At 54.0% G+C, this 11,892-nt stretch overlaps 2 protein-coding genes across 2 annotated transcripts; both read right to left on the bottom strand.

Moving 5' to 3' along the window:
* Window positions 1-2,792: 2,792 nt before the first annotated feature.
* On the bottom strand, window positions 2,793-6,336 carry BU24DRAFT_377442 (FTHFS-domain-containing protein). The gene is made up of 4 exons (XM_033524646.1): window positions 6,038-6,336; window positions 5,960-5,980; window positions 5,867-5,904; window positions 2,793-5,701 (listed from the first exon to the last, which is right to left on the bottom strand). The coding sequence occupies exons 1-4, from the start codon at window positions 6,159-6,161 to the stop codon at window positions 3,062-3,064; spliced, it is 2,823 nt and encodes a 940-aa protein (XP_033379121.1). The 5' UTR covers window positions 6,162-6,336; the 3' UTR covers window positions 2,793-3,061.
* Window positions 6,337-8,247: 1,911 nt separating this feature from the next.
* BU24DRAFT_355485 (isocitrate dehydrogenase mitochondrial precursor) lies at window positions 8,248-9,697 on the bottom strand (the record flags this gene model as incomplete). Its single annotated transcript, XM_033523858.1, has 3 exons — window positions 8,248-8,672; window positions 8,799-9,298; window positions 9,375-9,697. 3 exons carry the CDS (start codon window positions 9,695-9,697, stop codon window positions 8,248-8,250), a joined length of 1,248 nt encoding a protein of 415 aa, XP_033379120.1.
* Window positions 9,698-11,892: the final 2,195 nt, after the last annotated feature.

Here is an 11,892-nt window from a genome sequence, read left to right as displayed (position 1 = left end):
GCTGGCGGTTGCTTTGCATGCTTCTTGTCGGTAGCGCAGCGAGGAGGCTACGTCGGCGGGGTTGTTCAGCGAGATGGCCGACGAAACGTCCGCGAAGAGGAGGAAGAGAATGAGAAACAGAGAGAACAGAGAGAATCTAGTCGGCGTAGAAGTTGAGGCGAGCGAAGGCATGAATATCAGTTAGATGCTCGCGGGCATGCTAGTTTGGAAATTCCTGGTTCGAAAAGTAATGATTGTTGATCGACTTGCTGCAGCCGTTGGAAAGGAAAATGCGAATCGAATCAATGAACGAATGGATGTGTACAGTTGTAAGGAGTGAAGTCAGTTAGTCCATGAGGATGATTTGAGAAGAGGACATGTTCTTAATCTTATAACAACTGTACAGATGGCCCAACAAGAAGCACGATCCTCTGCCTCAGTTCGAGATCCTCCCCACATCATGTCTCTGATGTCGTTGATAGCCTGAGGGGCGGAGTTAAGGATTGGACTGACTGGGCGACCCCCCCTGGTATTGGATGGCGGCGCTGTCGGGTCGGAGTTGGGACGGTCGCGCGTGGCGGGGCAGCAGGAGGGGTAGCAGGGCAGGTGAGAACAGAGTTACAACTGCTACGAACAGACGAGAGGCTAAGCAGCCATGTGGAGAAAATCCAAAGAGGGCACGCCTCATCTAGGCGTTTTCAAACGTGCCCTGTGTGGTGATGGACGTTGATGCTCTCTCTGTTTGCATTAGGTCAGCCAGCCAGCCGACGCTTACCGCCTGCCGCCGCCGCGTTAACGTCCGTATAGAGAGAGACTGAGCAAGGAACATTAATGATCACGACATAAAAATGTAGATCGTGGAGAGATATCTCACATGAACACCAAATCTGGCTCTTCGAGAAAGCTGGAAATGGCATCGAGTAAGCTCGAAACAACGACCAAGGCGAGGATCCCAGCCGTTCAATTGGCCACAGAGGCAGAAACACGTTCGTAGGTTTCTGGTCAAAACAATGGAAGAGGCGCAGATTCTACGAAAGATCCCACTACACCCTCGACCCATTTCGTCAGCTACTGTATAATTAGCGGTCGATGCATGGATGGCATGCATGTCATGAGCGTGAGATGTGATATGTACTCAGTACTGTATGTATTTACGAGGACCGGGGCTCGACGGTAAGCGAAAGAAGCGAAAGAGTTACCCCACCGATCTGCCTCGTGCATCTCGCTCGTATTCACAGCAAAATGGTCACGAAAATCAATAACAAAGACTCAGATAGATCACAAAATACGAGCAAGGAAGATGGTCCGTAGGCGCAGCCCGCAGCCCGCCGCCATGTGCAGCTTCTCAAACACAGAAGGAAGAAACGTCGAGTTGTACGGAAATTAACTTCATATGCGTAAAGTAGTCTCCACTTGCAAAATGGCCAGAACTGGAGGCCCGTCACAGGTGTACATTCCACTTGGCGATGGGGGCGCAGATGGCCTTCTCACATTTCTGACCATGCTGACCAATGAGATCCAGAAACCCAGTCGCACGAGCGTGGGTTGAACCGTAGCAGGCTGTGGTGGCTCGACGGTTTGACATCTGTCGGAAGGTTTATGCAATTCTCGAAATTCGATGCGTCGGAAGCCACCAACGTCGATCATTCAAGCAATCGTGACCCCTCACCTCATGCCTCGATGGAAATTTTGTCAGTCTCCAAGCATTAATCCAAGTCATCACAATTCAGAGTTTTCCAGAGGCGTCGAGCGAAGGACGATTATTCCAGTGTTTGCTCAAACGGCTTTCGCCATGAGCCGTGGCCGGCCGAAGAGGGCACACGAGGCGAGCAGTCTCGATTTCCACGCCACATCTCGACGCCCGCGGGTGTGGCCTTTCCGAGACGTGATGCGAAAAAAAGCGACGTTGACGAGCAAGTCTCCCTTCTGGACAGCTTCCACTGAGCTCACATGTCTGTCCAGAGAGGGGTTCCTTGCTGATCGTATGGTGAATGCCCATAGATAGTCGCATAGTGGGGTAGGGGCGATCCATTGGGGGATGAATATAGAATACAGGTCAGCCAACGGTTTCAAGGTCGCTCGGAAGATTTATTTCCCAGTGAGAATCCAGTCCTTGAGATAGATGGGATCTGAGTAGTGAGCACGTCGAGACGTAACGTAAAAGAAGGGGGCGAAGCCACAACGTCAAAACAAGCGCCGAGGTAAGCGTGGCCCTAAGGGATGGGATCTATGGTACTGGTCCTCTTTAGTGGCGATCCGCGGTTGGGTCCGTCGCTAATTGGATGGGGTGCCGCCGGTTGCCCCACCCATCTACGCCGCCCAACGTCAGCCCGTCCCTGCACGATCGAGACGGGCGAGTGGTGATGGTAAAGAGCAGCATTTAGTAGCAGTGGCTCATTTTCCTTATTGGGACTCGTACTTCAATGCACCGATCCAGGTATAGAAAATTTATCACATCAGGCGTAAACGGTCGTACTCGAAGCTTTCACTGCCGAACTGAGGCTGGAATCGTGCAGCCTCGCGAGCAATTCGACTTGGATCACGCCAGCATCCACTCCACTGCTATTCTAATGGAGCAATCTAATTGCCTGCGAGCTCCGGCGGCGTATGCATCGTTCACTCGTGTCTGTATGTGCATTCACACAGACTGCGGCGAGGATGCAGTCTGCACGTTTAGTCAACCGAAATTCAGGTTGATCGTCACGAGAGACTTAGGGCTGATGCTGGAGACTTTGGTGTGAGGCGAATGTCTTCAACTCTAACGACCAGACTTCGTCCCTGGCACTAGTGTTGTTGCGTCCAAGAAGAGTAACAACTAATATAATGTATAATTGTCCTTTGAATCTATATTGCCGATCCAATGATCGTATCGTTTCGTTTCGACTCCACCTGTTGCGAGTCTCTATTGTTGAGAAAGGTTTGTAAAAGCCAACCGCTATGCTTAATGTTGAATACTCCGCTTTAGCCATCCATCGTAGAAATCCAGAATCCAGAATCCTCCCATATTACCGTAAAACGCCACCAGCAGGTTAATTTACCTCCATTAAAAGTGTGAGACCATCTCAAACGGCCAGATCGGGGCTTAGAAAAGGCCATCAATCTCTCCCGTTTCAGTGTTCACATCGACCTGGAGGTACCCTGGCGCAGTCGGGAGGCCAGGAATGGTCTGGATATCAGCGGCCAGTGCGTAGAGGTAGCCGGCTCCAGCGGCCATTCTGACATCTCGGATGGGTACCGTGAAGCCAGTTGGGGCACCCTTGAGAGCAGGGTCATGGCTGAGCGAGTACTGGGTCTTTGCAACGCAGATGGGGAGGTTTCCAAGACCCTGCTTGACATAGGTATCGACCTTCTTCTGTGCAAGCTCGGAGAACTCGACCTTGTCAGCACCATACATGCGCTGGCCAATGCTCTCGATGCGTTCTTGGACGGAGCCCTCAAGGCTGTAGAGAAGCTTGAAATCTGGCTTGTCCTTCGAACTGGCAGCGATGACACCCTTGGCGAGCTCGACGGCGCCCTTACCACCTTCGGCCCAATGGTTGGCGGGAATGGCATCCTCGGCCCCAGCGGCGAGTGCCTCCTCCTTGATGACATCGATTTCAGCTTGAGTGTCGGTGGAGAAACGATTGATGGCCACGACGACTGGCACTCCGAATGACTTAGCGTTGGCAATCTGTTTCCTCAGGTTGACGCAGCCCTTGCGGAGGATTTCGACGTTCTCGGTTCGATAGACCTCTTGAAGCTGTGCCCCGGGGGCGATATCGGGTCCACCGCCATGCACTTTGAGGGCACGAACGGTTGCAACGATAACGACGGTGTCCGGGACTAGGCCAGAAGATCGGCACTTGATGTTGAAAAATCGCTCACCACCCATGGTGAAGTCGAAGCCGGCCTCGGTGATAACGTAGCCTGCCTTGTCGTCGTGGTCCTCGCCTGGCTCAGTACCAGCAAGCTTAAGAGCAAGCTTATCGGCGAGAACGGACGAGGCACCAATACTGATGTTGGCGAAGGGGCCAGCATGCACGAATACGGGGGTTCCCTCCAAGGTCTGCATCAAGTTGGGCTTGATAGCGTCCTTGAGGAGCGCAGTCAACGCGCCACCCGCACCAATGTCGTCGCAGGTCACGGGATCGCCACTGCGGGAGCTGGCCACGACCATACGTCCGAGACGTTCCCTCAAGTCGGAGAGGTCGTTGCTGAGGGCAAGGATCGCCATACATTCGCTAGCAACGGAGATGTCAAATCCAGTCTTGCGCGTCTGGCCCTTCTCCGTGGGCGCCTCACCAATGGTGATGGAACGAAGATGCCTGTCGTTGACATCGAGCACACGCCGCCATGTGATGGTCTCGGGGTCGATGTCCAACCTGGCGAAGCGGTTGATCTCGTCCTCGGTCAGGTCATTGGGGTTGGTCTTGTCGATACCAAGCTTCTTCAAGCGGCGGAACATGACAGGGGCGAATTCACGCTTACCCTTCTTCTCGGGTACCAGTCTCTTGTAGAGGGGTCCATTCTTCTGAGTGTTCTCGTGGAAGATGCGAGTCTCGATGGCGGCAGCAAGCAAGTTGTTTGCAGCAGTGATGGCGTGAATGTCGCCAGTAAGGTGGAGGTTGAACTCATCCATGGGAATGACCTGGCTGTAACCTCCTCCCGCGGCACCTCCCTTGATACCGAACGTCGGGCCCATGCTCGGCTGCCTCACATTTGCGAAAGCGATCTTGCCGAGATGGCCTCCAAGCGCCTGTGCAAGACCAACAGTGGTAGTCGACTTGCCCTCACCGAGTGGAGTAGGCGTGATACCCGCAACGAGAATGTAACGCCCATTCTTGCGGTGCTCGAGGCGGCTAAGGACAGACAAGTCGACCTTGGCCTTGGTGGCGCCATAGGGCTCAAGTTCGCTCTGCAGAAGACCAATCTCCTTTCCGATGGTGGTGATCTGCTTGGGGTGTTGTTTCCTCGAAACCTCGATGTCTGAGGGGACGGGGTCCTCGAGCTTGAGGGGGAGAGGCGAGATCTTACGCTCCTTCAGCCTGTCAAACGTGGCATTGGCGGAGTCGACCACGTTCTGAAGGAGCATGGCGACGGTCATGGGACCCACACCTCCGGGGACGGGAGTGATCTGGGATGCGACCTCGGCAGCGGAGTCGAAATCGACGTCTCCCACGAGCCTCTGGCCAGACTTCTTGCTAGCATCGGGGATGTAGTTGGTACCGACATCGATGACGACGGCGCCGGGCTTGAGCCAGTCTCCCTTGACGAAGTGGGCCTTGCCGATGGCGGCGACGAGGATATCGGCCTGCTTGATGACCTCGGGCAGGTTCTGGGTCTTGGAGTGGCAGATGGTGACGGTGGCATCGGCGTTCTTAAGAAGATAGCTGACGGGGCTGCCAACGATGTCGCTCCGTCCGAGGACGACAGCGTTCTTCCCTGCGACGTCAACTTCTGCTTCCTTCAGGAGGACCATGACGCCCTTGGGGGTGCAAGGGGTGAAGAGAGGCTGTCCACCGCGCTTGGCCAGTCCTCCAATGCTGGCGATTCCGAATCCATCGACATCCTTCTCGTCTGCGACGGCGGATGTGATGGCATGCTCGGAGATGTGCTTGGGGAGGGGGAGTTGGACGAGGATGCCGTGGATGGAGGGATTGTTGTTGTACTCGTAGAGCTTGTAGAGGAGCTCGGCTTCAGAGACGTCCTCGGGGAAGTGGACGAGCTCGCAGTCGATGTTGGCCTGGAGGATATGCGTTAGTGTTGGGTTTTTAGGGGGATATGAATGTGTGTGAATATGTTGGAGGATAGATGCATGTGCATGTGTATGTGTAAATGTATGTTTGTATGTGCATGTGTGTGCAAGTGAATGTTCATGTGTGCAGGAGTTATTTATGATGCGACTCACCTCCTCAGCAGCCTTCAACTTCATGCGCACATAAGTAGCTGCATCCGATAGTCAATTACACTGCAACACCTCCCAATCTCAATCGAAACCTACAAGAATCAGATCTATCACCCACTGCAAGAGATTATCAGTACGGTTGTCACACAATTGCTGGTTGTTGGGGGGACATACCTTGGATGATCTTCAGGGAGGGCTTGTAGCGGGGGTTGCTCTCCTGCTGCTTCTTGATCTGCTCGCACAGGCCGAGACGGATGCTGCGGGCAATTGCAGTGCCGTCAATCTTTGTGGCAGTCATGAGGGGCGAGGATGAAGTGGAGAAGAGACGAGGAGGAGGGGAGAAAGGAAGGGCACTGAGGCCGTGATAAGGATGAGGATGAGGTTGATGAGGATGAAATATTCTGAGCGACGGCGGGGTAGCTTTGGGGGAAGTTCTGCGATTGGCAGCTACGGCTGCGAATGCGGACGCGCTCCTCCCCAATCTCACGGATGGTGACGGCGTAACCCGGCACACTCGCACACACGCGCACTTTGATGATCCTCCTCCTCCTCCAGTTGCTCGACGCTGCAACAACATCATCTTGTTTCTCTTGTTTCTCTTTTTCTCTCCCGATTACTTTTCTTCCTCTCGTCCTCTGTAGTCACCTATCCTTTCTCTCTCTCGATACTATTCTCGCGTCTTTCTCGGAGCTCTTTCGCCTTTTTCCACAACAACTCCTCTTTTTCTCGCTTTCTCGCAAGTCCTCACCTGTTCCAGCTTTTTTGTCCTTTCCTACGGGGAGGTTGGCCGTGTGAGTGATAGTCCAATGTATGGAGGGATCATTGGCGGTGATTTTTAACCTATGTACCAAAGAATTAATCCAGAACCAGAGCTAGTCGAACGCCGGAACGCGTCTGTCTTGTCTGACTGGCTGGGAGAAAAATTCGAATCGGAAGAAGGAATTGTCTGTCTGTCTGTCCACAGTCCATCCCCCGGTACGAGTACTGGAGTCACCGAATGCGCAAAAATTCCTGCCTTGAACGAGCGGACGAACGACACGATAAGATAAGACGGCAAAGCAAAAGAGTTAGAAAGTGAAGCGAGAGAGCGACACCAGATCAAGCACTCATAGTTCGAAAGGAACAACAGGTGTCAAGAGAACAAGTCCCATTCCCAAGATCCATGACTCACCACATACCCCATAGGTACCCTCAATTAAAACCCACAATGCACAATTAACCCCATTTCCAATTCCTCGTTTTTCCCTTTGATTTTCCCGCCGGGCAAAGGCGACAAACCAGAGAGGGGATCTGTATCTTTGTGCAGCGAGCTCTTTGGATTGCCTACAATGGCTAGAACGTTAGCTAAAAGAAACTAGACGACGTCCAATCCGAAAGCGGTCCGCGTCTAGTGAGGGTGAAGAAGAGAGTTGTGATGGTGTCGTGCGACACCACGATCTTGCCAATTACGTACATCTTCAGCACAGCATAGTACTCTGCTGCGGGTGTGCTATTTCGAAAGTGAAGTGTCACTACTGCTTTGACTTGATATGTTGGAGATAATTCAGGCTTAGATACAGACGTCTCGAGTGAGCAATGACGGTCCTCAGTGCTCCTCCACCCAACGCACCACCTCCACATAAAATCCAAAATCCCATCGAACACGCACACACATCCTCCACCAAGCACCCAAAATCTAAAGCGGTCCGCGTTGGTGAGGGACTGAGGGTGTAGAGTCGTGATGGTGTTGTGAGAGTGTCGTGCAACACCACAACTTGTCAATTACGTGCATTCTCAACACTCCGTTGCTAACATTATGAGAATAGGTGCAGTATTCAGAGGAATGTCATAAAACCCAAAACCCCAAAATCCATCCCATAGCTCATACCACTACTCACAACGTTCTAACCAGAAGAAATGACGCTGATTTCTTTTTTTACACGCCTGGGTGGCTATGACTACAGATACTGCAGGGCCTAGGTAGGTACCTAGGTACGCGTGAACACACATACACACATAGAAACACTTATAGACATAGACACACATGGACAGACACAGACACACAACATGAAGCATTCACAGATACCTTTATATGTACTATTCATCATCATCATCATCATCATCTAGGGTCGGTCATACGACCTCTTATCTACGTTTACGCTTCCCCGTCGTTCTAACCTTGATACAGCTCGCTGGCGAAGTGTGTGCAAGAACGAGCGCATGCAAAACCACTGTATGTAAAGCACCGTCTATCTACGCAGCGAAGGGGGGGATATGTCAGAGTCAGACTGATTCCCATCAAATACTCCTGAGCGTGTAGACTGGGGAAACCGAAAAGGTAGTCGTGTGGATCGTCCCGTATCATTGTCCTTCTTCACGGATGTACAACGCAACGCAACACCACCCTACAACTTCTCCTTCAGACTGCTCTTCAACCTCCTCTCCACCGCCTCAAGGTACTCGTTCGTGGTAACCCACGCCGCGCGGTCCTTCCTTCCCGTCGCAAGCGCAAGATCCTTCGTCATGATGCCGTCGACGTCAACAGCGTCAACGCACGCCTTCTCGAGCTGCTGCGCGAAGACGACGAGCTCGGGAGTGCCGTCGAGCTCGCCGCGCTTGGTGAGACCCTGCGTCCACGCGAAGATGGACGCGATCGGGTTCGTCGACGTCTCGCGGCCCTTCTGGTGCTCGCGGAAATGGCGGGTCACGGTGCCGTGGGCGGCTTCCGCCTCGAACGTCTTGCCGTCGGGGGTGATGAGGACGGAGGTCATGAGGCCGAGGGAGCCGAAGCCTTGGGCCACGATGTCGGATTGTACGTCGCCGTCGTAGTCTGTGGGTTGCGTGTTAGTCACTCTGTACTTGTGGGAGGGTGAAATGGTCGGGGGGGGGGGGGGGGGGGGGGGGGTGGGGGGGGTGGGGGGGGGGGGGGGGGGGGGGGGGGGTTAAGGGGACGCACTCTTCATGGCGATGATCATGCCGCCCTCGCTCTTGATCATCTGGGCGACCATGTCGTCAATAAGACGGTGCTCGTACCAGATGCCCGCGGCGTCGAAGTCCTTCTTATACTGTCCATCATAAATCTCCTGGAAGATGTCCTTGAAACGACCATCATACGCCTTGAGGATCGTGTTCTTGGTGCTCATGTACAGCGGGAGCTTCTTGTCGAGCGCGAGCTTGAAGCTGGCGTGCGCGAACCCGGAGATCGACTCCGCCGTGTTGTACTGCGTCTGCGCGACGCCGCCGCCCGCGGGGAAGTCGTACACCTTGATCGTCTCGGGCTTCCCGCCCTTGGGCGTGAATACCATCTCCAGCGTGCCCTCGCCCTCAATCACGCGGTCCTTGGCCCGGTACTGGTCGCCGAATGCGTGGCGCCCGATGATGATGGGCTGCTTCCAGCCGGGTACGAGGCGGGGGATGCGGGGGATGACAATGGGAGCACGGAAGACGGTACCGCCGCTGGGACACACATGTCAGTATCTACATCCAATTTCTGCATAACTCGAAACTGCTGGCATGGCATTGGGGAACGTACAGGTGGTTTCGGATGGTGCCGTTGGGGGACAGCCACATCTTCTTGAGCTTGAACTCCTCGACGCGCTGCTCGTCCGGGGTGATGGTGGCGCACTTGACGCCGACGGAGTACTTCTTGATGGCCTCGGCGGCATCGAGAGTCACCTTGTCCTCCGTCTCGTCACGGTAGGGGAGACCCAGGTCGTAGTACTTGAGGTCGATGTCCAGGTACGGGTGGATGAACCTGTCCTTGATCTCCTGCCAGATGATCCTGGTCATCTCGTCTCCGTCCAGCTCCACCACCGGGTTCTTCACCTTGATCTTCTTGATCCCCGTCGACGCCATCCTTCTCTGCTGTGCGAGGAATGCGGTGGAGATGGTCGAGGTGGTGGAGTCGAGAGCTCCGAGCTGCTGGTTGCGGCGGGCGGTTGCGATGCCGACAGCGGGTCTGGTAGTAGAGGACAAGCACCTGGTAGCGAAGGCGCAAGAGCGTTGGCGAGGGAATCGTTGGAGAGCAGAGGATGCAGTGCGAACTGCGGAAGTCGATGTAGGCCTCATAGCTGTTCGGTAGGTTTTAGATGTTCGTAGTAGCGTGTCCCGTAGCTCCGAAATCAGTGGTGAATAACCTCGGAAAGAAGTAGTGGCGCTGCAGCGACCCAAAGGTAAGTAAGTATAAACTATGTAAGTTGACAACGACAGGGACGGGTCCTCGGTGGAAAAAGTAGTTTCCGGCCGCGCAGCAGAGAGGGAATAGCAATTGCAAAGGAGAGAAATGATAGGTCGAGGTCGTCTTACCCTGGGAGAGTTCGAGACGGATGTGTCTGGGGAACAGCGGCGGGGTAAAGGCTTCCGAGGTGCAAAGGAGAGGCGGTACTTGTAGAGCGGTATGTATGTACCTACAAAGTAACCGGTAGGAGTAGGAGGAGGTACGAGATAGGTAGGTCGCTATGTGACAAGAGACGAAACGAGGCGGCAAGTGACGGGAGCGACCGATGGCCTTTTTATTGACACGGTTCGAACGACAGACCGGCGGACAGACGACAGACAGACAGAGAGGTATGACAAGACTTTAACAGAACAGCACAAGCCGGCGAGCCGTCACAGTTAGACGAACAAACATTGCACAGGTACCATCCCATCCCATGCCATATCATACCATACCTACCTAGGTGTCATACACAACCTTATCAAAAAGAGAAAACCCTGCGCCGGAACTAATTTACCTGCAAGTATGAATAAAAAGTATCCATCCAGAGTCCCTCGAGAGACCGAGAGCGGGAGTCGCAGCACGTAGCGGGAGAGTACTTAGGCGGCTAAATATCGACCATGTACTGACCATGTACCCCACTACTCCTACTGGAAGGTCGTCGGCATCCAGGGACGCACGACGACTCCTTCGATGTGTGTGTGTCGCGCGTCGTCGTCGTCTGGCTCGACTGATTTATTCTTAATTGATTCATTGATTGATGGGACGAACTTCCAGGATTTGATTGCTTGCTTGCGTTTCAATGCAAGCTCGACCTGCCGGTTCGTTCAAGGAATGAATGGCACGCGCGATGTTCGGAGCAGCAGCAGTAGTCAGTGCTGGACGAGAGCTCCGCTCCGTCTGCGGCATGGCATGGTATGGCATGTGTTTGCTGTTCCTGTTACTCCAAGGCATTTCGTCACAGGCCGGCCGCTCAGGGCGCGTGGGGCCTATGTCGTCAAGCCGCTGGGGGCGTAGCAGAAGGGCACCGAAAGCGGCGCGCGCTCGCAGCGGGGGGGGCTCGCCCATCTCCGGCGGGCGGGCGGGCGTTCGGAGGTAGTTACAGGTGGATTGACGATGTCGGACGAGCGCAGCGCCCGATGGTGGAGGAAGCTGTGGGTAGGAGATGGAGATGAGAATGTTAGCTGTGAGTCAGTATAGGTATGTGATCAAGAGGGATGATAGTTATGTTGGAGACGGCGGATGTTTGTGCAGGTCCTCCGTGTTAAATTGTTGTTCAATTTTGTTGGGGGGCTTCCGCCGGATTGCGGGGTGCGTCAATCCAGACAGCAGAGCACTCAGCACAGAGGAACAGAGACAAGGTGATCAGAGTAATAATGACGATGCAGACAATTCCAGTGTCCGAGGAAGAAGACGAAGAAATCATAACGAGGGAGGGGAACCCTTGAATATTTGTACGTACGTCCCATCTCTCTGTTTCCCCCTTCTCCCTCTCCCTTCTCTCCGTTCCTTTCGTCCAACCACTTGTCACTACTACTGCTGCTATGTAGCTGTCGTGTACCTGACAACGCCTCTCCTCTCCTCTCTCCTCTCCTATTTTTGCCCAAGCGATTAGCGGAAGCGCTCTCTGCATCCAACATATCCAATGAACGACTACATCCCCATCACCATTACGAACATAGACTTTGCACTCGCGGCACCCAATTGGGCAATGGTTCTGAAAGGTACGAATGAAAAGTCGTCTGCGCACCCGACGGTGGCACAACCTCCCGTCCTGTCTTTGCTACATTCCGATTCGGTCCGATGTGCTCCTGTCGAGAGGAGTGGGCACTGA

The sequence above is a fragment of the Aaosphaeria arxii genome, assembly GCF_010015735.1.
Source record: "Aaosphaeria arxii CBS 175.79 unplaced genomic scaffold BU24scaffold_10, whole genome shotgun sequence".
Taxonomy (NCBI): domain Eukaryota; kingdom Fungi; phylum Ascomycota; class Dothideomycetes; order Pleosporales; genus Aaosphaeria; species Aaosphaeria arxii.
This window is presented reverse-complemented; position numbering and strand designations above follow the sequence as displayed.

Coding starts and splice junctions, on each gene's coding strand:
- BU24DRAFT_377442 (XM_033524646.1), bottom strand. CDS start 6,161: ATGACTGCCACAAAGATTGACGGCACTGCAATTGCCCGCAGCATCCGT. Junction 5,905..5,959: donor GGGTGATAGATCTGATTCTT/GTAGGTTTCGAT, acceptor TATCGGATGCAG/CTACTTATGTGCGCATGAAG. Junction 5,702..5,866: donor AGTTGAAGGCTGCTGAGGAG/GTGAGTCGCATC, acceptor CATATCCTCCAG/GCCAACATCGACTGCGAGCT.